We start from the raw sequence: 25,368 nt of genomic DNA on the forward strand, positions 1-25,368 counted from the left end.
GCGGAGGGAGACGTCATTGCAGGGTTGTTTGTCAGTCTCGGCGACGGCAGCAGCGGCAGCTACCCACAGTGATTTGGCCGCCGCGCCGGGGGGTGGGGGGGCTGCGCGGGACTCTTTTCTTTCAGACTGACCGCGGGGCAGCTGGGGAGCATGTCGACCCCGGCCCGGAGAAGGCTCATGCGGGATTTCAAGCGGTAAGGGCCTTCACGTCCGCCTAGATGACGGCCCCTCAAAGCTGCGGGGCTGCAGGGTGGGGATCCCGGACACCTTCCCCTTGTGACCCTCCGAGGGCCGGCTGTGGGCCCAGCAGAACTGGCAGAAGCCGGGTCCTAGCCTCGGCTTCCACTACCTTATCCTTGCCTCTCGTTTTGGCGGCCGAATAAATTTCGATACTCCTCCTACCCCCAAAAAGTAAAACGGTGTCGATCGACTGGCCTAGGGTTCCCTGCTGCCCTTTTCGGCCAGCTGCCCGGCGATCAGATTTCCTCCACCCGCCCCTGCACCCTGCGGCGCCCCCTTCTTGTCCTCTTAAAGTAAGCTCCTGCGGGAGTTTGTTCCTCGCCGGCTGCACCGGTCAGCTTTGTTTCACTGCCCCGCCGTCTTCTCCGAGGAGCCGGGTTGGGGCGAAACCCCCCGCACCACGCCCCGGTCCTTTCCATTTCTACCGTGAGGGTGGGGTCCAGTGCGTGAGGCCCGGAGCTTAACCCATCCCCCGAAACCCGACTCTGTCCCCGCCCGCCTGAAAGGACCTTGGGAACCGACTTAGAGATCTGGGACCTCAGAGCTGGCCACCCCGGCTGCCAGTGCCTTCTGGAACTCAGCTCTGGCTGGTGAAGAAAGCCCTATCTATAGCCTCCCGAGTCTGGAAAAATGCCTTCCCTTAGACGGGCGCTAATTTGATACTCCCTGGGCCTCCTTTGGTAAATAAATAGGGTTTTAACTGTTAGGAGGTATTGGGGTTGTGAGAAAGAGAATGATTAGTCCGTCGTTTGCCTTTAATTGGATACTTAGAGACATAGAAAAACATGTGAGAAAACAGCATTTTGATAACTCTGCACGTTTTTCTTAAAATTTTTTTTGGGGATACCTGCCCTAATTGAGACAAAATATCTGGCCTAAAAACTTAGATTTGTCGCTCAGGAAGTCGCCTCTCAACTCAGCCATTATAAAGCCTATGTGAAGCATTTGGAAGCCATCCATTGTTTTGGGCTTTGGCCAACTTATTTAATTCATTGGTAGCTTCTCTTAGCCATTTAAAGGTAGGCGTCAAGCAGTGCAGTTCTTGTGAGGCTTCTGTTCGTGGCGGCCTAATTTGCTTGAAATTGACTAAAAACCTTTTTTTTTTTTAATGTGGACTAGTTGCAAAGTGTGATGCCCCATGAAAACGACTGCATATGTATTTGTGTGTATAATGTAGCATTTTTAATTGACACTACAGTCTCTGAAAGGAGATGCCCTTTTTTGTGCAAAAGTTATCTTTCTAAAGCTTGAAATTAGTGTATTTGCTTGGCACTTGTGACTAAAATTCAAATAGCAATTTAGTTCACGTCATTGTCTCCCTGGCTCCTTACTGTAATGCTCTGCTTAATTCTGAGTTGAGTATATGACACCTTTTGAAGTTTTCCAAAGGTCTGCAGGTTATAAGAATTTGAGGAATGTTGGAAAGCCTTGTATTGAGTCTCCTGATCTGAGAGGTAGATTTGGTGTTAGTGCAGAGCCTTAAAATAGGGACTGGCAGAAAACCTACTGATTACTTTTTAAAGCCATTGCCGTTTGAAGCAAAAGGGATAAAGTAAATCTGCCTAATACTAGTTTTGTAATTAACGTGTTTTCAGTCATTAGTGTTTACACTGAGGTTTGCTTTTCTTTTTTTAGCCATTTTGCAGAAGTACCTGTGGTTAAGACACACAGTCTTTGGATGGTTAGAGCAGCAAAATCGATGGTTCTGTAAAAATATTATTTGCTTTTGAGTTTTTAAACTTTTTTTTGGTTTAAGAGGACAGTCTGTATGCATCAATTCTTGAAGAGATAATAATCTTGATAATATTGAAAAAGGGATGATTCTCAAGCCTTTTACATTTTTAGATAATTTGGAGAGGTATTTAATAAGTGTATATACCTGGTTAATATATTTAAGTCATAGGGTTCATTTTAGTTCACAGTAACAAGGAAATGGAGTTAGTCCCTGTGTCACAATAGATGGTATAGTGTCTGTAGGTGTTTATGTGGCCTCCTTAGTGGCCTTAATGTTCAACTTTTTAAATTACCACTCCGGATTTCTAGGTTACAAGAGGACCCACCTGTGGGTGTCAGTGGTGCACCATCTGAAAACAACATCATGCAGTGGAATGCAGTTATATTTGGGTGAGTTGAAAGGTTTATAATAGGTGTGTGTTGAATCTTTAAGTGAATATATAACAACTGCCTAGGAAAAGAAACTGGGGTGGATTGAGAGATCTTCAGGACTAAAACTACAAGATAAATTAGAAAAAAATTTTTTTAATTAGAATTTTAGCTCATGCCTAGGAGGATCGCTTGAACCCAGGAGTTCATCACCAGCCTGAGCAATATAATGAAACAGTGAGTCTCTCTCTCCCTGCCCCCCAAAAAAAGGAGTTTTGGCCCAGCCTGGGCAACATAGTGAGACCTCATCTCTACAAAAAGTATAAAACTAGCTGGGCATAGTGGTGCACACCTGTGGTCCCAGCTACTTGGAAGGCTGAGGCAGGAGGATCACTTGAGCCCAGGAATTTGAGTGCCATGATTATGCCACTGCACTCCAGCCTGGGCAGCAGAACCAAGACCCTTATGTTTCAAAAAAAAAAGGAAAAAAATTTCAGCAGTTATATACAATTTATTTGCTCTTTTATTATAGGGTTTTATAATCACTTCAGGTTTTACTTTAAAATACTATTCAAAACTATATGGAATGGAATAATAAAGGAGAAAATATAAATTATTTTGTATAAAATATACCATGCAAATGCTTTAATTCTGTTGGAGCTATTACAAGATTTGGAACCAAAAATATTAAGAACTTCTACTGTGGCAAGTATTTAAGTGAAAAGGATTCACAGCCCGGTGTGAAGTAGCAGAATGCAGCCATTTGAGGAGTTGTAAATTTTACGTACTATATATGTTGCATATATGCTTTTTAATTTAAATTTTCCTTATGCTTTTTCTTTGGTTTTTCTAGACTTGATCTGTTTTTTCTTTCATTCCTTTGAAACTCGAGATATGCATTAAAAAGTAAAAGGAATATGTTGATAAACAGAATTCTGATACTCCAGTTCAGCTACAAGAGTCTACATTTAAAGACTAGTGGAAAATGAGTGAGGTTCACCCTCATAAAGCACTTCTGTTATATTCAGGGTATTATCTGGCTACTTTGAGATCCTGAATATGCCTTGCAAGTAATAATTAAACCTTGTGCTGCTGCTTAGGAAGTATGAAATTGGGATGTGGTGGCAAGGATCTGAACAAGAGAATCTGGCTTTTTGGTGACAGCAGCTATGCTTAGCCTATTTGAACAAACGTTATGCATCTGTTGGAAAGCAGGACACTTGGGTTTAGCATCATAACTAAAGACTATTGCTTTCCATCTTATTGCTGTTAAATGAAAAAGATGACTTTTTCTCTTAAGAATATACATATGTGGCCAGGCATGGTGGCTCACGCCTGAAATCCCAGCACTTTGGGAGGCTGAGGCGTGTGGATCACCTGAGGTCAGAGTTCAAGACCAGACTGACCAACATACTGAAACCCTGTCTCTACTAAAAATACAAAAATTAACCAGGTGTGGTGGCACATGCCTATAATTCCAGCTACTTGGGAGGCTGAGGCAGGAGAATCCCTTGAACCCAGGACAAGTAGGTTGCAGTGAGCCGAGATCACGCCATTGCACTCCAGCCTGGGCAACAAGAGTGAAACTCCCTCTCAGAAAAAAACAAAAAATAACAACAAACAAAAAATATACATATGTACAAAATGACTGGTCAGTATTAATGAACTGGAAGTTTTTGGTGCTAAAATTATGGGCAAGTTTTTTTGTTTGGTTTGGTAAAACCACCCTAAAAAGAAAGCTTAGAATGAAAGTTGTATTTTATGCCTGTGTTTATGAAAATCCAGGGCTAAGGTGTTATTAAGCTGTATCTTAAAACTCCACAAATCATCCGAATGGGTCCCTCTTTTTCTGTTGGAGTTTATCATTTCCACTCTTGAAAGTCAGTAAAAAGCAGAATGAGAAACTTCTTTTAATCAGAAATCTTCTTGTTTTCAGACCAGAAGGGACACCCTTTGAAGATGGTAAGTCATACTCATTATGTTTTCTGTAGTTTTATGAGGTTGCTTTTTAGTAGAAAATTGTAACAGCAACATATCTACTTGAAGCCATTTTCTATGGTTAATAGGCCAAGTTAAAATTTAGTAAAGCTGTGGAGAATTTATACTTTATAAGGGACTTTTTTTCCCACATTGGCTTGGTCACATCCATTGGTAAAGTAACCAATATTAAAGGTTACTTTAAGGCCAGGCACGGTGGCTCACACCTGTAATCCTAACACTTTGGAAGGCCAAGGTGGGCAGATCACAGGGTCAGGAGATCGAGACCATCATGCCCAACATGGTGAAACCCCATCTCTACTAAAATACAAAAAAAAAAATTATTTGGGCATGGTGATGTGCACCTGTAGTCCCAGCTACTCGGAAGGTTGAGGCAGGGGAATCACTCGAACCCAGGGGCAAAGATTGCAGTGAGCTGAGATCGGGCCACTGCACTCCAGGCTGGTGACAGAGTGAAACGCCATCTCAAAAAAAAAAAAAAGATTACTTTAATATTTTCCTGTAGAACTGTAAGCCTAGATGGCAGTGTCTGTGTTGAGAATAGTTTAAATTTAGTTGGCTTTGATAACGATATCTCTTAAGATGAACCTCAGAAGAGTAAATCATGCTTTTTACTTTGTTATCTTTGATACTTGATATGGTGTTGAGCTGCAATTTTTCTTAAAACATACATAGCTGCCAGTAGCCTCAAGTACTACTAGCATTTAACCCCCCTAAGTAGTTACCATTTTGCGTAATCTTATGCATCTCAAGTTGGGTATTTATATCAGAAGCTAGGAATATGGGAAACTCGTTCTAATAATGTGTTTATAATTGAGCTTATCAAATTGATTTTAACCAGGTACTTAGATTTTTCCTAATTACAGTGTTGGATTTTAAGAAATTATCAAACAGCTTTGTTATTAACAAAATGACTTCAGAATGAATCCATCAAAAATATTTATCCAAGAATACTGACTGCAGCACTTGTTCATAAGGACAAGTGCTTGAATGTCCATTGGGAGAAATGGTTAAGCAAATTATGATATAACTGGACTCTGGAATATGTACCTGTTAAAGATAAGGTTGATTTGGACAGATGTCTTAAGAGGACAAAATAACTGAAGGATAATTGTTGTAGCATCACATTTTCAATAAATACATATATACATGTGTGTCTGTGTTAAAGGGTTATATACCAAACTCTTATCAGTGATTATCTCTAGGTGGGGGAAAGGAGTTGATGAAGGAAGTACTTAAAGACTTCACCTTTTTTCTCTACATCAAGGATTCTCAAGTGTGTGTTCCATAAACCCCTTGGGGTCTCAGAGACCCTTTTGGGGGAACCCTGCAGTCAAATCTCATCATACTAAGAATGTTGACATTTGCACTGATGGTACAAAACCAATGGTGGCTAAAAACTACACCTAAGCAGTTTCCTATCTTAGAACAAATCAAGGCATTAGACAGTGGCACCAAACCATACTAACAGTGATTGTATTTGCATTTTAAAAGATGCCAGTTAGCCAGGTGCAGTGGCTCACACCTGTATAGCCAGCACTTTGGGAGACTGAGGCAGATGGATCACTTGAGCCCAGGAGTTTGAGATCAGCCTAGGGCAACCCATCTCTACAAAAAATTAGCCAGGAATGATGGTACATGCCTTTAGTCCCAGTTACTTGGGAGGATGACCTGAGTCCGAGAGGTCAAGGCTGCAGTAAGCCCTGATGGAGCCACTGCACTCCAGCCTGGGCAACAGAGTGAGACCCTATCTCAAAAAAGAAACTTTGGACCCTTGAGTATCTATCTTTTTGTTTGTTTGTTTGAGATGGAGTCTTGCTCTCTCACCCAGGCTGGAGTGCAGTGGCTCAATCTTGGCTCACTGAAACCTCTGCCTCCCAGGTTGAAGTAATTCTCATGCCTCAGCCTTCCAAGTAGCTGGGATTACAGACATGTGCCACCATGCCCAGCTAATTTTTGTATTTTTAGTAGAGACAGGGTTTTACCATGTTGGCCAGGCTGGGGTCTTGAACTCCTAACCTCAGGTAATCTGCCTACCTCAGCCTCCCAAAGTGCCGAGATTACAGGCGTGAGCCACTGTGCCCGGCCGAGTATCTGTCTTTTAATATTCTGTATGTTGAAGTGAGATGTATGAACACAGCACTTCTGCATGTCTTAGTATGATAGTTGTCTGGAAGAAAAGCACTTGTGCAGTTGTTTGAGTTGCAATTTGAACTACTTTTTTCATGAAACATTTTCATTTGAAAGAATGACAGACAAGCTGTGGTTATTTATGTTTGAATGTATGGCAGACATATTCTCAGAAGTGATGTAATAAGCTGGGCATGGTGCCGCATGCCTATAATCCCAGCTACTCAGGGCCGGAGGTGGGAGGATCGCTTGAGCCCAGGAGTTTGAGGCTGCAGTATGCTATGATTGTGCCACTGCACTACAGCCTGGGCAACAGAGCAAGACTCTGTATCAATTTAAAAAAAAAAAAGTGTGGCCAGGTGCCAGGGATCATGCCTGTAATCCCAGCACTTTGGGAGGCTGAGGTGGGTGGATCACCTGAGGTCAGGAGTTCGAGACCAGCCTGTCCAATATGGTGAAACCCCGTCTCTATTAAAAAATACAAAAATTAGCCAGGCATGGTGGTGGGCGCCTGTAATCCCAGCTACTGAGGAGGCCGCCATTGAACTCCAGCCTGGACGACAGAGCAAGACTGTCTCAAAAAAAGAAAATACTTCTTTTTTCAATTACATATTTGTGTGAGCCTGGATTTTCTTCTTGTACTTAAACCAAACAAGATATTATAACAGATTGAGTGCAGAAGCAGATAAAAGAATACAGCTGTCTTCTGTTAAACCAGTCATTAAAGAGAGAGTTGCAAAAATGTAAAACAATGCTTACACTTATCACTAACTTGGGGAGAAATATAATTTTCATTTATATTATATGTAATGGGTTTGCAGTTTACCCTAACATGTTGGGTTAATGTGTAAGGAGTTTGCAGTTGTTTTGCTTGTTTTTGTTTTTGAGACAGTCTCACTCTTGTTGCCTAGGCTGGAGTGCCATGGTGCGATCTCTGCTCACTGCAACCTCCACCTCCCGGGTTCACGCCATTCTCCTGCCTCAGCTCCCAAGTAGCTGGTATCACAGGCACGTCCCATCATGCCTGGCTAATTTTTTACTTTTAGTAGAGTTGGGGTTTCATCATGTTGGCCAGGCTAGTCTCGAACTTCTGACCTCAGGTGATCCACCTACCTCAGCCTCCCAAAGTGCTGGGATTACAGGTTTGAGCCACCGCACCCAGCTGTAGTTATTTTTAATGAAGATTTTCTAAGTTTATTTTTTTTTTTCTTATTGAGATGGAAAAACCAGGAATGGTGTCACCCAAGCCTAGTACAGCAGTGTGCTCTGAGCTCACTATAACCTCCACTTCCTGGGTTCAATGGATTCTCCTGCCTCAGCCAACCGAGTAACAGGGATTACAGGCATGCTTCACCATGCCCCACTAATTTTTGTATCTTTAGTAGAGATGGGTTTCACCATGTTGGCCAGGCTGATCTCAAACTCCTGACCTCAAAGTGATCTGCCTGCCTCAGCCTCCCAAAGTGCTGGGATTACAGGCATGAGCCATCGTGCCCACCCCTGAGTTACAATTTCTAATACAACAAATATCAGTAAGGATATCCTGTGGTGTGCTGGAGGCAGCCTATACTGATTCATGAGAGCCGGTTGTTGCCGTTATTTTTGCAAGCTGGTTATTAAAAAGGCATTCTTTTAAAATAATATGAAAACTCAGTTTTCAGAAATTAGGAAGTGGTAAATACATAAGCCTCATCACCTTCTAATTATTTTGGCATATTGTACTGCTTTGGTGCTCTGAAGGTTATTCTGATTTTGTATCTCTGTAATAGAAATACTATAAAATGCTATGCTATTGGATGCATCTCTTCCCAGCTTCATTGAGTTCAGCTAGTTCACATTGAAGTGTGGTCGTGGTAGGACTAAGAGGATAAAGAGGTCCTTCAATCAAAAAGTTTAAGGAAAGCTATGCTTCATGTGTGGTTTTGCCTGAAATTTTACACTGTACAGCTGTTTTTTTTGTAATTAAAATTAAAATGAAAACTTAAAAAATACATAATTAGGCTTAGGGCTAACTTCATAGAATGTTTCAGAGTTTCTCTATTCTATTAATATGTGCCAAAATACAAAATAGAAATCACTTTAGGTTGCTTGTATTTTTGGCCTTTCCAGTCTCAAATTTCTAAACAACTTTTAAGTATGAAGTTCAAGGTCGTATGACAAAGATAGGACCGTGATAATATAATATAAAATATTTACCTAGCTGTGAGCTATAATCTTAACAAACTAAAGCCAGGGGCTTATAGTTTAGGCCAGGAAAGACTGTTTTGTTTTAGCTGTGCGTTGATGAAATAAGGAACCTAGTAGAGATATCTGGACTGACTGGTTTAAAGTTTTATTGACTTCTTTAGGATTATGTCCCAGCTTCCTGAATATGTTTCAAGGGGTTGTAGTTAGAGGACTTCCTCTAAAGAAACAGTGTCTGGATAGTTAAGTAAACCCAAAAGAAATCTATAAAGACAAACTGTTAATAGTGGTTAAATGCTGATTTAGACTGGCCAACATGTACCTTGTTGGTGTATAACCAAAAGTAGGTAAGTACACTAAAGCTTTAATGATTCTTGGCATATTCAAATGGAGTGATTGGTGTGGGGCTAGAATCAGTCTATCACATAAGTACCCACACCTTCAGTATGAGTCTTTTGCCATGTGGTAGTCAGCACCTCTCAAAATCCTTTGACCGTCCTCCGTTCCAAACTATGATAAACTATTTGTAGTTCTTCAAACATGCATTTTAAATCTTGGTAGCTAGGGCCCAGTTGCCTTCCAAAAATGTGACAGTTAACACTCCCACCAATAGCAACATGAATGTGCTCGTCCCCAACTGCTTGCCAATGCTGCGTGTTATCACTCTAACATAAATAGAGTATATTTAGCATGTTTTGTGTGCTGAACCAAAGTTGACATACTAACTTATATGTGGTTGTGCAAAAACCAGTATGCAGTTGAGAACTGATTGATGAGATAAAAAGTTATACTTTTCTTTACTATAATTATTTTGTTTTCTCTCTAGGTACTTTTAAACTAGTAATAGAATTTTCTGAAGAATATCCAAATAAACCACCAACTGTTAGGTTTTTATCCAAAATGTTTCATCCAAATGGTAAGTAGCATTTTTTAGATTTTGCAGATCATAGTGGGGGAAAGAGTTTTGCTTCCCTCCTTTTAGCTCTTGCCCCTTACTTTTCACTAGTAGGGCTCACTCAGCAGGTGTTGCTTCTGTGTCCCTGTTAGCCATGTTTTTTGTTGTGGATTTTTGGTTTGTTTCTTGTTTATTCAGAAACAGGATTACACTCTGTCATCCCTGATGGAGTGCAGTGGTGTGATCACAGCTGTTACTCAAACTCGTGGGATCAAGTAATCCTCCTGCCACAGACTCCTAAGTAGCTAGGATGACAGGCGTGGACCATCGTGCCCAGATAATTTTTTTTTCTTTCTCTGCTTTGTAGACACAAAGTCTGTGTGCTGCCCAGGCTGGTCCTTGAACTCCTAGCCTCAAGCAGTCCTCCCATTTTGGCCTCCCAAAGCACCAGGATTTCAGGAATGGGCCACCTTTTCTAGCCTTTGTTTCTGTAGTAGAATTTTATCAACCTTTCAAATTTGAGTTCAAGTTACTTTAATAACTCCTGAATTAAAAGTAATATGTGGTTGGGCATGGAAACTCCTACCTGTAATCTCAGCACTTTGGGAGGCCAAGGTGGGCTGATCACCTAGGTCAGGAGTTTGAGATTAGCCTGGCCAACATGGTGAAACTCCATCTCTACTACAGATACAAAAATTAGCCAGATGTGGTGGTGGGCACCTTTAATCTCAATTACCCAAGAGGCTTGAAGCAGGAGAATCACTTGAACCTGGCCAACATGGTGAGACCCTATCTCTACTAAAAATACAAAGAATTAGCTGGGTGTGGTGGCCTGCGCCTGTAGTCCCAGCTACTCAGGAGGCTGAGGCAGGAGAATTGAACCTGGGAGGTGGAGATTGCAGTGAGCTAAGATCACACCACTGCACTCCAGCCTGGTGACAGAGCAAGATTCTGTCTCGAAAAAAATAATAATTTTAAAAAAATTCTGATACGTCATTTTTAATGGCAAAATGTTCTGTTACATAGATCTTATCTTTTTAACCAGTGTCCAATTGTTGATAGTATTCCATTGTTTACAGCTTTAAATATCACTTTGAACATTCTTAAAAATCTTAAATTTTTTTGCTTTTTTGTTTTTTTTTTTGAGACAAAGACTTGGCTCTGTCATGCTGGCTAGAGTGCAGTGGCGTAATCTTGGCTTACTGTAACCTCCATCTCCTGGGTTCAAGCGATTCTCTTGCCTCAGCTTCCCGAGTAGCTGGGACTACAGGCTTGTGCCACCATATCTGGCTGATTTTTGTATTTTTAGTAGAGACAGACTTTCACCATGTTGGCCAGGCTGGTCTCGAACTCCTGACCTCAGGGGATCCTTCTGTCTCAGCATCCCAAAGTGCTAGGATTACAGGTGTGAGCCACTGTATCTGGCCTCAAAATAAGTATTTTCAGATACCAATTATTATTTTGACTGAGTTTTCTGTTTGTTTTTTTAATTACTGCATAACAATTAGACTAAGTTTTTAAAGTGAAGATTATTGGGTCAGAGGCTTGTATGTTTTTAAAGCTTTTAATGTCGTTTTTCATTTTCCTTCAGTAGAATTGTTCTCAATTTCACTCGGTAGAGTAGTTACTATTCTGCATTAAATGATGGCTAATTCCTTTGTAATAAGTTTGGTCTTTCTTGACATCTTGCTGTTTACATCTATTAATTACATTTATAATTCTGGATTATAAATTACCATGTGAAAGAGCTTTTCCAAATTCTTGAAGCTCCTCTTCAGTCTTGAAGCTTCTCTTCCACCTTTGCTTATTTAAATGTGATATTCCCCATCAGCCAACTCACTTTGAGGAAGAACATTTTCAGAGGTCCTCTTGATTATGTCTCTTGTGCTGCAGAATACATTATAGAGCTCCCTACCTAAAGGAGAGATGTGTTTTGTGTCTGGAATCAAGGTGACTTTCCAGTGATAAATACAACATTTGGTCCTTCATTGCTGTGAAGTTGCCTTTTCCTTCTAGCTGCCATTTTGGCTTTTTTTTTTTTTGGTCCAAGACAGGTTTAATTTTATTTTCTATTTCTCCTTTTAGGGAAGTTCCCAAGTCATTTACCATTTATTCGACTGTAGCTTTGTCTGGCTTAGACTCGTTATTGAGTCAAAACCAAACCAATTATGGTAAGGGGGGTCTTTAAATCGAGGTGGGAAACGCTGTGGAATGAGTAAGGGTTATAAATCTAGGGTTATCAACTTAAGAAATTCAAATTTTTAAGAAAACAGTGGGGGCCGGGCGCGGTGGCTCAAGCCTGTAATCCCAGCACTTTGGGAGGCCGAGGCGGGTGGATCACGAGGTCAAGAGATCAAGACCATCCTGGTCAACATGGTGAAACCCCGTCTCTACTAAAAATACAAAAAAATTAGCTGGGCATGGTGGCGCGTGCCTGTAATCCCAGCTACTCAGGAGGCTGAGGCAGGAGAATTGCCTGAACCCGGGAGGCGGAGGTTGCAGTGAGCTGAGATCGCGCCATTGCTCTCCAGCCTGGGTAACAAGAGCGAAACTCCGTCTCAAAAAAAAAAAAAAAAAGAGTGTATTTGGTTTTCACATCTCTTCATATTTACAGCATGGATTCCCTTTTTACTATGAGTTTGTTTTTATAATTTAATTTTCTGGTTTAATTTTTAAAAAACATTTATTGAAGTATAATTTACATACCAAGCTGTTCACTTAAATTGTATAGCTCATATAGTTTTTAGCGTAATCACAACCATCACCATGACCCCTTTAAAAACAACAAAAAGCCCCATAACTATTGTCTTAGCAGTCTTAGATTTGACTATTCTGGACATTTCATATAAATGGAATCTTAGAATATGTGGTCCTTTGTGACTGACTTCTGTCACCCAGCATAAAGTTTTCAAGGTTCATCTATGTTGTGACATAGAGTATCTGTGATTCATTTTTTATTGCTGAATAATATTCCATTGTATGGATCTGCATTTTGTTTATCAATTCATCAGTTAATAGATAATTTGAGTTCTGGTTTACTTTTGGATTCTCAAAAATACTCAGAACTTTAAAATTGTTTTATACTTTTATGGGTTTTACAAAGGTGCTAATTTTTGCTTTGCGTGGCTAAGTTTGGTGTTTCTGTGGGACAGCCAGTAGTTGGTTATATTTCTTTGAAGGTGCGAGATAGATCTACTAGGCTAAGGCCAACGATTGGGAGTACTGAGCACATGGATGGTAAATGAGGCCACAGGAGTGAATAGGATTGCCCAGAGTATATATAAAGAGTAAGAAGGAAAAGGGCCTAGGATAGAGCCCTGAAGTATAATAGTGTTTAAGTGTGATTTGCACTCCCACACCGTTATGAAGTGGTATCTGTAACATTTAAATGCATTTACCCTTTGTCTTATATAGCAGTTCACGTCTAGAAATTTATTGTACAGATAAATAGTCTCACAGTTGGGCAGATATTTACGTTAATTGCTTGTATTTTCACAGAATCAGTCTAAAAGAGGAAGAACCCTCCCATTTAAAAATAAAATGACTAACAGGTTTAGAACTTTTAATACCTGTTAGTCACTTTATTTTTAAATGAAAGGAATGTATACTCATTGCACAAATAAATAATCAACACAAGGAAGGGTAAAGAAAATAAGATCAGCCGGGCACCATGGCTCACGCCTGGAATCCTAACACTTTGGAAGGCCAAGGCAGGTGGATCAGGTCAGGAGTTTGAGACTAGCCTGGCCAGCATGGTGAAACCCTGTCTCTACAAAAAAAAAAAAAAAAATTAGCCAGACATGGTGGCACATGCCTCTAATCCCACCTACTCAGGAGGCTGAGGCAGGAGAACTGCTTGAACCCGGGAAGCAGAGGTGGCAGTAAGCTGAGATTGCGCCACTGCACTCCAGCCTGGGCAACAGAGTGAGACTCTCTCTCAAAAAAATAAATAAGATCATCTGGCCAGGCACAGTGGCTCACACCTGTAATCCTAGCACTCTGGGAGGCTGAGGCAGGTGGATCACCTGAGGTCGGGAGTTCGAGACCAGCCTGGCCAACATGGCAAAACCCTTTCTCTACTAAAAATACAAAAATTAGCTGGATGTGGTTGTGCATGCCTGTGATCCCAGCTATTCGGGAGGCTGAGGCAGGAGAATCACTTGAACCTCGGAGGCGGAGGTTGCAGTGAGCCAAAAATGCACCACTGCACTCCATCCTGGGCAACAGACCAAGACTCTGTCTCAAAAAAAAAAAAAAAAAAAAGGCCGGGTGTGGTGGCTTACACCTATAATCCCCGTACTTTGGGAGGCCAAGGTGGATCAACTGAGATCAGGAGTTTCAGACCAGCCTGGCCAATGTGGTGAAACCCCGTCTCTTCTAAAAATGCAGAAACTAGCTATGCGTGGTGGCAGGTGCCTGTGATCCCAGCTACATGGGAGACTGTGGCAGGAGAATCGCTTGAACCTGGGAGGTAGAGGTTGCAGTAAGTCGAAATTTGCACCATTGCATTGCTCTCCAGCCTGCGCAACAAGAGCAAAACTGTCTCAAAAATAAGGGAAGATCATCCATCATCCTACTAGTACATCTACTACTTATATTTTGACATTAAGTCTTACAGACTAGTACATCTACTACTTATATTTTGACATTAAGTCTTACAGATGTTTTTGTGACTACATATACTTTAAATGAAAATATTTATATAAAACTTCTTAATCAAAATAGGGAATTATAAATAATTAAAAACTTTTTTTTTTTTTTGAGATGGAGTTTCACTCTTGTTGCCCAGGCTGGAGTGCAATGGCGCAATCTCAGCTCACTGCAGCCTCCACCTCCCGGATTCAAGTGATTCACCTGCCTCAGCCTCCTGAGTAGCTGGGATTAGAGGCATGTGTCACCATGCCTGGCTAATTTTGTAGTTTTTAGTAGAGACGGGGTTTCTCCATGTTGGTCAGGCTGGTCTCGAACTCCAAACCTCAGGTGATCTGCCTGCCTTGGCCTCCCAAAGTGCTGGGATTACAGGTGTGAGCCACTGTGCCCGGCCTTAAAAACTTATTTTTAAGGTAATATTCTGTGGATGTCTTACTATATAAACAGTAGATGTGTATCATTTCTGGTGACTGTGTTGGTATTGGTTATATGAATGTACCATTGTTTATTTAGTCAGCCCCCTCTCAGTTCCTTCTTTATGGAACGCAAGGTAGTTTCCAGTTTTTCACTTTTTTTTTTTGAGACTCTAAGAGTCTTGCTTTGTCACCCAGGCTGGAGTACAGTGGCACAATCTTGGCTAACTGCAGCCTCTGCCTGCTGGGTTCAAGCCATTCTCCTGCCTCAGCCTCCTGAGTAGCTGGGACTACAGGCATGCACTACCATGCCTGGCTAATTTTTGTATTTTTAGTAGAGATGGGGTTTCACCATGCTGGCCAGGCTGGTCTCAAACTACTGACCTCATGCTCCGCCTGCCTTGGCCTTCCAAAGTGCTGGAATTTCAGGCATGAGCCACTGCGTCTGGTCTTTCACTCTTATAAATAGTATTTTTTTTTTTAAGACGGAGTTTCGCTCTTGTTACCCAGGCTGGAGTGCAATGGTGTGATCTCGACTCACCACAACCTCCGCCTCCTGGGTTCAAGCAATTCTCCTGCCTCAGCCTCCCGAGTAGCTGGGACTACTAGCCGCACACCACCATGCCCAGCTAATTTTTGTATTTTTAGTAGAGACGGGGTTTCACCATGTTGACCAGGATGGTCTCGATCTCTTGACCTTGTGATCCACCCATCTCGGCCTCCCAAGTGCTGGGATTATAGGCGTGAGCCACTGTGCCCGGCCATAAATAGTATTATAGTGAACATCCTGTAAGACAATCTTTGTGCATGTCCACGTTTATTTCCTTAGAGTAATTTCTAGGAGTGTAATTGCTATGTCAAAAATAAGCAGTTTTTTAAAAGCTTTATTTAAGAATATTTAGAAATATGGAATTTACACAGATTGTTAAATGATATATGTTGAAATTTAACTCAAAGCCTATTGATCATAAGGTGCTGTCTTAGTTCATTTTCTGCTACAACAGAATAGCAGGGACTGATAATTTATAAACAATAGTAGTTTGTTTGGCTCATGGTTCTGGAGACTGGGAAGTCCAAGAGCGTGGCACTGGCACCTAAGCAAGGTCCTTGGTGCTGTGACATCCCATGATGGAAGGCAGGCAAGTGAGCACATAAGACAGAGAGAAGAAATGGAGCCAAACTCATCCTTTTATCTGGAGCCCACTCCTGCCATAATTAATCCATTCATTGAGGGCAGAGCCCTCATGACCTAAGCACTTCTTAAAGGTCCCACTTCTCAACACTGTTTAATGGCAATTAAATTTCAACATGAGTTTTGGAGGGAATATTCAAACCACAGCAGGTGCAAAATAAGAGACCTTAGTTTTAAAACAGGTTTTCCTGTGATACACAAGAGTTTAGTACCTAATACTTAAAATTTCTAAGCCAAGCATCCTGTTTGTTATAAAGATTTCTGTTAACTGTTAGATACGACAAAGTGAATGTGTAACCAGTTTTAATGTTGTCTTTTTGCAGTGTATGCTGATGGTAGCATATGTTTAGATATCCTTCAGAACCGATGGAGTCCAACATATGATGTATCTTCTATCTTAACATCAATTCAGGTAGGTGTGTGTTAGGATGTATTACAATTTGTCAGTATTCTGTAGGATACAGTCAGCTCCTTTTAGGAGCACTCTATCCTCCTTAGCAACCGGGTAACCATGGCAGAACTTGGAAACGAATCCATGATTTTCAGCTAACTTCTCTTTCAGTAGTGCCTGCATGGGATCCAGTCCACAATCTCTTTCCTAATTGTGTAAGTTAGATGCTCTCACATGTCAAACTTAATTTGTGCCTATGAAGCATAGCCAAGGGTTGTGGAAAAGAAAAAATTGCTTGGAAAAACCATAGGGACCTAAAGAAACTGCCAGGTGCAGATAAGCATTGAGTATGTTACTCCATCAAAGAAATTCTGTTTTAAAAAGAGAAAGGAAAAGTAACCATTTGCCAAAGCAGTCTGGCAGAATATTTCAGAATCGATTTTTGAATGAAAATTTAGGAGGGATGGAGTGAGGGGTGTTTTAGTTTTGTGGATTTGAGAGGAGCAGAAATAATATGTTGGATTGTGATGTTCTTTTTAAAGTTTTTTTCTCTCACACTTCTTTAATTCTGGTCATCTTTTTTTTCCTTCTTTTTTTGAGACGGAGTCTTGCTCTGCCACCCAGGCTGGAGTGCAGTGGCTTGATCTCAGCTCACTGCAACCATTTCCCGGGTTCAAGTGAATCTCTTGCCTCAGCCTCTCGAGTAGCTGGACTACAGGCGCGTGCCATGATGCGTGGCTGAGTTTTTGTGTTTTTAGTAAGATGAGCTTTCACTGTGTTAGCCAGGATGGTCTCGACCTTCCAAATTGTTGTGATTATAGGCATGAGCCACTGAGCCTGGCCAATTCTGGTAATCCTGTAAGCATTGTTTTTCAGCCTTCCTATCTCATTCCCTTCCTGCTAAATATGTTTTGTTGATGAAAGGAAACAAGACTTACCCCCGAACTTTTACTGTCAGACATTTGCAAAGTAGCTGTAGTAATAGAGTTTAACCTTGGACAGTGTTAGTTACTGTGAGATTTATTGGTAGTTTATGTTAACCAAATGAAGCTGTTCCTTGGTTTAATGAGAAAATCTCAATATGCTTAAGAATATTCTTTTCTGATTTCTTTGAAATTATAGGGGGTTTTTTTTCTTCTTTGTTTTTCTTTTTTGAAACAGTTTTGCTCTCGTTGCCCAGGCTGGAGTGCAGTGGCGCAATCCTGGCTCACTGCTACCTCCACCTCCCGGGTTCAAGCAGTTTTCCTGCCTCAGCCTCCCTAGTAGCTGGGATTACAGGCATATGCCACCACACCCGGTTAATTTTGTATTTATAGTAGAGATGGGGTTTCTCCATGTTGGTCAGGTTGGTCTTGAACTCCCGACCTCAGGTGATCCACTCACCTCAGCCTCCCAAAGTGCTGGAATTACAGACATGAGCCACCGCACCCCACCTCTTTTTCCTTTTTAATAGGAATAGGGTATCCTGTGTTACCCAGGCTGGTCTTGAACTGCTGGGCTCAAGGGTTCCTCCCGTCTCAGCCTCCCAAAGTGTTAGGATTACAGGTGTGCGCCACTGTACCCAGCTGAAATTAATTATAGGCCTTAAGGCAATTGAGAACTTTGTTTCAGAAGCTTAAGTTCCTTAGCAGCAAGAAACCTCATAGTATTTATAAAACCATTTCTGAAAGTATTTAGACCAAAAATTATATGCCATGTTGATCTCTGAAGTAATTTGTTTCATATAACTTCTCTGTAATATATTCCATATCTGACCCCTGTTAGTATAAAGAATAACTATGCAAATCTGTTTTTTCTTCTCTTTTCTCCTAGTCTCTGCTGGATGAACCGAATCCTAACAGTCCAGCCAATAGCCAGGCAGCACAGCTTTATCAGGAAAACAAACGAGAATATGAGAAAAGAGTTTCGGCCATTGTTGAACAAAGCTGGAATGATTCATAATAGACAACTGGTCTGTTAATCTTTTTCATCATTGTTGTGTATAATTTACCTCTCAGTAGAAAGGCTAACAAATTTTAAGTGCCACAGATTTTAAGGATTCTGCAAAAAAAAAAAAAAGAAAAATGTCCTTCAGTTTAGAACCTACAAAAGCTTGTGTATCTTGATTAATGTACTTTTTATTGCATGGTGTGAACTAAGTTATTGCTGCATAAATTTGTAATATATCCTGTTTGTATTTTTTTCCAAGTGTATAATGTTGGTGTGGAGTTTTCATGACCGAATATACACATTTTGTAAATCTGTACTTTTTTCAAATATTGAATGCCTTATTTTTGAATTCTTTAGATTTTTAAATTGGAGAAAAGCACTTAAAGTTTTTTATATATGAATATTACATGTAAAGCTGTTAAAATACATAACTTCAGTGCAAGAGACTTTGTCACTTATTTCCTTATGTGCATAGGAGGGGTTAATAAGTCTCTAGCTCTCCATCAGCTGATAGTTTCATTTACAATTTCAAAAGAACATTCTTATATTTTACCAAGAATGTCTTCAAATTGGATTTTAAATAGCAATTATAATCTCCAACTTTCTTTTGAATGTACCTATATTAGTTTCAATTGAAGAATTCTATACATAACTGGTTTGATTCTGTCCAACTCTGTTACAGTTTCTTCATGCATTACTTACTGTTAAACTGTACCTTTTGCAGTTTCACAGTTGGCACCTCTACCATGAGCAGAGAACTGATGCGACCTGTTTTGCTGCTTGCGACTTGTTTTGCTGCTTGGTAGCACTTTAAAAGGTTTTTGAGAGGCCGGGCACAGAAACTAACGCCTGTAATCCCATCACTTTGGGAGGCTGAGGCGGGTGGATCACCTGAGGTCAAGAGTTTGAGACCATCCTGGCTAATATGGTGAAACTCCATCTCTACTAAAAAAAATACAAAAAATTAGCTGGGCATGGTCTCACATGCCTGTAGTTCCAGCTACTTGGGACGCTGAGGCAGGAGAATCACTTGAACCCAGGATACAGAGGTCGCAGTCAGCCGAGATTACGCCACTGAACTCCAGCCTGGGTTACAGAGTGTGACTCCATCTCAAAAACAAAATTTAAAAAAGGTTTTTGATTAATGAAGAAATTAAAGCCATAAACATTTGCCAGAAATTCATACTCCCTAGTATTAGCAATGAATTGGTTTCATTGGTTTGAGAAAGGCACATATTTGGAGGGAAATCTTGGTGTAACTTAAATATTTGAAAATTACCTTTAATGCAATGCATATCTGTTTATTCTGGGAAATGTTTTTAACACCAGGGCCTAATGAGTTGCTGCTGCTTGTGGAGATTTTTTTTTTTTTTTTAACCTCCTGAGTTGTAAAAGTTGTGCTGCATCTTAGTTTACCGGTTAAATTTAAAACACACTATTGTAGAAAACCAATACAAAACTATCCTATGCCTTCACATAGTATAGAAAATGGAAAATATACAAGTAAATTCTGTTGAACCACCTGTGTAGTCTCTCTAGTAGTTAAAACAGCTATTTCAGTAACCTCAAGAGTTTTTTGTCATATCCATAAGATTGAGTTACAGTATGGCAATATCTGTAGCTTCTATTCATCATGCAAAGTTTAATATTTGAATGGATGAATGCTTATAGGCCAGGTGGCTCCCACTTGTAATCCCAGCACTTTGGGAGGCCAAGGTGGGAGGATCACTTGAGGCCAGGAGTTCGAGGCCCGCCAAGGCAACATAATAAGACTTGTCTCTATGTAAAATTTTTTTTTTTAATTACTTGGGCATAATGACACTTGCCTGTAGTCCTAGCTACTCAGGAGGCTGAGGCAGTAGGATAGTTTGTGCCTAGGAGGTTGAGGCTGCAGTGAGCTGTGATCATGCCATTGCACTCCAGCCTGGGTGACAGAGCAATAGCCTGTCTTTAAAAATAAAAGGTGCTGGGCACGGTGGCTTACGCCTATAATCCCAGCACTTTGGGAGGCCGAGGCGGGTGGATCACGAGGTCAAGAGATCAAGACCATCCTGGTCAACAAGGTGAAACCCCGTCTCTACTAAAAATACAAAAATTAGCTGGGCATGGTGGTGTGCGCCTGTAGTCCCAGCTACTCGGGAGGCTGAGGCAGGAGAATTGCTTGAACCCAGAAGGCGGAGGTTGCGGTGAGCCGAGATCGTGCCATTGCACTCCAGCCTGTGTAACAACAGCAAAACCCCGTCTCAAAAAAAAACAAAAAAAATAAAAGGTATTACTTGGCAAATTCTGGGGTAAGTGTATGATCTGAGGGAACTCTGATACAAATGGGAATTCATTAACTGGAATCAGGGCTCCCAAAAAGATGCTTTTTGTGGTGCTTTTATAGTTTAGCTCCAAAACAAATTATGGACATTCACTCCAGTAACTCCTAGATCATGCAGTAGCTATGAGGGTCTGCGCTCATTTTTTTTTTTTTTTTTTTAAGAAAGCTAGGTGGCTTTTAAAATTTTTATTTGTTTTTTAATTTTATAATTTATTTATTTATTTTTGAGACGGGGTCTTGCTCTTTCACCAGACTGGGAGTGCAGTGGCGCAATCTCGACTCACTGCAGCCTCCGCCTCCTGGGTTCAAGCGATTCTTCCGCCTCGGCCTCCCGAGTAGCTGGGACCACAGGCGTGTGCCACCATGCCCAGCTAATTTTTTTGTATTTTTAATAGAGATGGGGTTTTACTGTGTTGGCCAGGATGGTCTCGATCTCTTGACCTCATGATCCCCCGCCTCGCCTCCCAAAGTGCAGGGATTACAGGCGTGAGCCACCGCGCCCGGCCTAGGGTCTGCCCTCTTACTTCATTAAATGCTATCTGGTTACTACTTCAACATCCATTTTTATCTTTAATCTGTTTTTGCCTTTCCAGTTTAAAACAGGAATATTTCAAGTATTGGTAGATAATTATAAACGAGTTACATGTTACTTGGCAGGGAGGTCAGTGAGTTCTAACTCCAAAATTCGACACATGCATAGAACTCAGCGTCCACATTCCTTTTGGAGAAAATCCTTAAGAAGGTTCAATCTATACGTAACTCCTCACTTTTTTCTTCAGCCTTGGAACAGATTCCTATTTCTTTGGTTAGGTACCAGATATAAATCTTCAATTTACAAAACTGTGTCATACAAAAAGTGTTTAAAACTCTAGGTCAGTTTCATAAATGTATGGTAGAGCAAGAAGCTAGAACTAATTTATTTATGTTGGTACAAAGTTATAATAATGGATTCATGTTAAAGTGTTTACATGCATGTGTGATACAATTCCTTGTAACAATACCCCAGCACAGAATAATCTGTGAAAGGCACTATTCTAAGTACTTTTAACACATATTATTTCATTTCAGATTCACAGTAACCGCCAAGCATGGTGACTCATGCCTGTAATCTCAGCACTTTGGCAGGCTAAGGCAGGTGGATCACATGAGGTCAGAGGTTCAGTACCAGTCTGGCCAACATGGTGAAACCCGTCTCAACTAAAAATGCAAAATTAGCTGGGCATAGTGGCATGTGCCTGTAATCCCAGCTACTCAGGAGGCTGACGCAAGAGAATCATTTGAACCTGGGAGGCAGAGGTTGCAGTGAGCCAAGATTGCACCATTGCACTCCACTGTACTCCATGCTGGGCAACAGAGACTCCGGCTCAAAAAAAAGGATGATAAAACTAGGCACAGATAGATGAAGTAACTTGCTCAAGATCATCCAGCCAATTGATAGAACTGGGATTTGAACTCTACATCCCTGTGTCTTATCCAGAAATGTACTATCTTTTTTTTTTTTTTTTTTTTTTTTTTGCGGGCAGATCACCTGAGGTCAGTTCAAGACCAGCCTGACCAACATGGTGAAACCCTCCAGAAATGTACTATCTCTTAAGAGAGATTTTAAGGGGTTGAGATTGGTTGTAGAAATTCTGCAGAACTTCAACATTCATCTCAATTTGTGGAAATACTTTAATTTAGTTTTATACAGGCTTGTAACTACTCCAATGAAAAGGTTTCCTGTTTTTTTTGAGTTAGGGTCTTGCTCTGTTTCCCAGGCTGGACTGCAGTGGCTCCAGGCAGCTCACTGCAGTCTCGACCTCCCAGGCTTAAGCAGCCCTCCCACCTCAACCTGAGTAGCTTTGAGACTACAGGTGCATGCCACATGCCTGGGTAATTTTTTTACTTTTGTAGAGACGATGTCTATGTTGGCCAGGCTGCTCTCAGAGTCCTGGGCTCAAGTGATCATCCTGCCTCAGCCTCCCAAAGTGCTGGAATTACAGGCATGAGCCACTGCACTTAGCCCAAAGGGTTCTCTTGACTACAATTTTCCACTGACTTTAGGAACACTTTCTGGTTTCTATATAAAGGACTGACTTACCAATAAACCACACTTTTCCCCTTCCCAGAGATACCCTTGAGTCTGTAGGATTTCTCCCCTCCACCTCCCCCGCCAAGTTTCATTAATATGAATAACTTTGGAACTAATCTAAATTCACACTCATGTAGGTGGAAGATAGCAGAGAAGTAAGTTATTAAAGGTGTAGTGTTAGTAACAGTCTGTTTAATGCTCATTAAACGTTAACTGCCTACTTACTCATTTGGTACTCTTTAAGAGAGAACCCTAAGGATCCATAGTGTACTTCAGAGTTATGTCTAAGGTGTTTCATATCTCAGTTCTCCCAGGTTTTAGGAGGTAGGGATCAAATTTTTGAGTCTTGATGGTGTTTATGACAATTTCTTTTCCATTGTATTCAACAGTGCAGAGTTCAAGTGGAATCTGAGTTATGTGAGAATCATGTATTTAAATAGAAAAGTAAATAGTTGGAAAGCTGTTAAAGTTAAATGAATTTATCTATAGGACAGGGGCCTTATGTCAAGATGGTAGCTCTATTACTTTAGTTCCTATCTAGTTAGTGGGGAATGAACTGTTAGCAGATGGGGAAAAGATTAGTTATCATCAGTCATTCTAGTATAGATAGTAGAAACAAAGAAATTAGAAACTATCGTTGAAAGGACTTATCATTTGAACAAAGAAGACACAATTAAATGTGTGCCGTTATTCCTTCAATTAATTTTCCTCACCATCACTACAGCTTTTTAAAATAATTCTGTCAGCTGGGCACAGTGGCTCACGCCTGTAAACCTAGCACTTTGGGAGGCCGAAGCAAGCAGATCACAAGGTTAGGAGATTGAGACCATCCTGGCCATGGTGAAACCCGTCTCTACTAAAATACAAAAAATTAGCCAGGTGTGGTGGCGGGTGCCTTTAGTCCCAGCTACTCAGGAGGCTGAGGCAGGGGAATCACTTGAACCTGGGAGGCAGAGGTTGCAGTGAGCCGAGATAATGCCACTGCACTCCAGCCTGGTGATAAAACAAGACTCCATCTCAAAGAAACAATTTTGTAAGAAATGCCTTAAGGTTTCAGTGCTTCCTGTGTTCACAGGATGGCCTAGGAATTTTTAGTTGAGCCAAAAAGATGAATGAGCTGTGCCCATTACAAACCTTGTTGGCTGTTTGACTGCTCCACAGCTCAACATTAGCTCCTTGATGGCTGAAATCAGGAACCCTGGAAGAACTTGAGCTCCAGAGGTCTCTGGCATATGGAAGATTCACACTTGTGTGAGAAACTTGCATATGAAATGACTTTCAGGAAGTAAATGCTAAAGCTTGGCCACATGTTGCTTTTTTGTTCATCAGTGACTTCTGGATTAATGTATTTGGGAAGACTAATATATAACAGAGTGGGCTCTGTCTAGAGAAAGCAAAATAACCTTTTAGCCAATTAGAGAAAGTCGTGGCTTTTGTTTTTGTTTTTGAGATGGAGTCTTATTCCTGTTGCCCAGGCTGGAGTGCAATGGCAGGACTTGGCTCACCACAACCTCCACCTCCTGGGTTCAAGCAATTCTCCTGCCTCAGCCTCCCGAGTAGCTGGGATTACAGGCATTCACCACCACGCCTGGCCAATTTTTGTATTTTCAGTAGAGACGAGGTTTCTCCATGTTGGTCAGGTTGGTTTCAAACTCTCAGGTGAACCACCTGCCTCAGCCTCCCAAAGTGCTGGGATTACAGACATTAGCCACCGCGCCTGGCCGAGAAAGTACTTATATAATAGTGACAGCCTTGGTTACAAGTATGATACTTCTGTAGTCTTTTAGGGGAGGGTGGCTCCTCTGAAAGCTTATTTGGAAGACAGATTCATAAAGTACCACTGGGCTGGGAACTCCTGTAATGGGAATCAAAGCCTGTCTCTGAAAATATCCCCTCAAGTCATTTTTCTGGAATGCAGGAGTTGTTCTCTGCTGTGTTACTAAGACTGCCAAAATGCAAACATAAAAGCACTTGAGGCTGGGGGCAGTGGCTTATACCTGTAATCCCAACACTTTGGGAGGCCAAGGTGGGTGGATCACCTGAGGTCAGGAGTTCAAGACCAGCCTGGCCGACGTGGCAAAACCCTGTCTCTACATAAAAAATTAGGCATGGTGGTGGGCGCCTGTAGTCCTAGCTACTCGGGAGGCTGAGGCAGGAGAATTGCCTGAACCCAGGAAGTGGAGGTTGCAGTGAGCCGAGATTGTGCCATTACACTCCAGCCTGGGTGACAGCATGAGACTCCATCTCAAAAAAAAAAAAAGAGCAAAGGGTTGGTTATGCTGCTTTATTTCTGAAGCCCAAGGGATATATTGCCCTCTTCCTTTCCTCCTTTACAAAGCAGATCTTTTGCCAATACCATAACCCACCAGAAAAAGAGAATGTCTAACAGAAAGGTCTGAAGGTCTTTGGTACCTGTATAAAGTAATTGTATCAGTTTGTTTTTTGTTTTTTTGATTTTTTCTTTTTTTTTTTTAAGAGACAGTTTTGCTCTGTTGCTCAGGCTAGAGTGCAGTAGCACGATCTTGGCTCAATGCAACTTCTGCCTCCCAGGTTCAAGTGATTCTCCTGGCTCAGCCTCCCAAGTAGCTGGGATTATAGGCACCTGCCACCATGCCAGGCTAATTTTTGTATTTGCAGTAGAGACGGGGTTTCACCATCTTGGGTGAACTCCTGACCTCATGATCCACCCGCCTCGGTCTCTCAAAGTGCTGGGATTACAGGCGAGCTACCGCACCCAGTCCATTGTATAAGGCTGAGTTGGAAATTTTACCTTTTTGTGTTTAGGCTAGTAAAAAGAAAACAAAGAACAGGAAGTTGCTTAGCTGCTACCGCATTTTAAATCTGAGGGA

General features: G+C 41.3%; 1 protein-coding gene across 2 annotated transcripts; it reads left to right on the forward strand.

Annotated features, from left to right (window-relative positions):
• The first annotated feature begins 30 nt into the window (after positions 1-30).
• On the forward strand, positions 31-18,567 carry UBE2B (ubiquitin conjugating enzyme E2 B). Of its 2 annotated transcripts, XM_002744157.8 has the most exons (6): positions 31-194; positions 2,284-2,364; positions 4,280-4,305; positions 9,482-9,571; positions 16,129-16,217; positions 18,009-18,567. In XM_002744157.8, exons 1-6 carry the CDS (start codon positions 151-153, stop codon positions 18,135-18,137), a joined length of 459 nt encoding a protein of 152 aa, XP_002744203.1. In that variant the 5' UTR covers positions 31-150; the 3' UTR covers positions 18,138-18,567. The 2 variants fall into 2 exon arrangements, with proteins under 2 accessions (XP_002744203.1, XP_008983163.1); XM_008984915.6 differs by lacking the exon at positions 9,482-9,571.
• The last annotated feature ends 6,801 nt before the right edge of the window (positions 18,568-25,368 follow it).

The sequence above is a fragment of the Callithrix jacchus genome, chromosome 2 (assembly GCF_049354715.1).
Source record: "Callithrix jacchus isolate 240 chromosome 2, calJac240_pri, whole genome shotgun sequence".
Classification (NCBI taxonomy): Eukaryota; Metazoa; Chordata; class Mammalia; order Primates; family Cebidae; genus Callithrix; species Callithrix jacchus.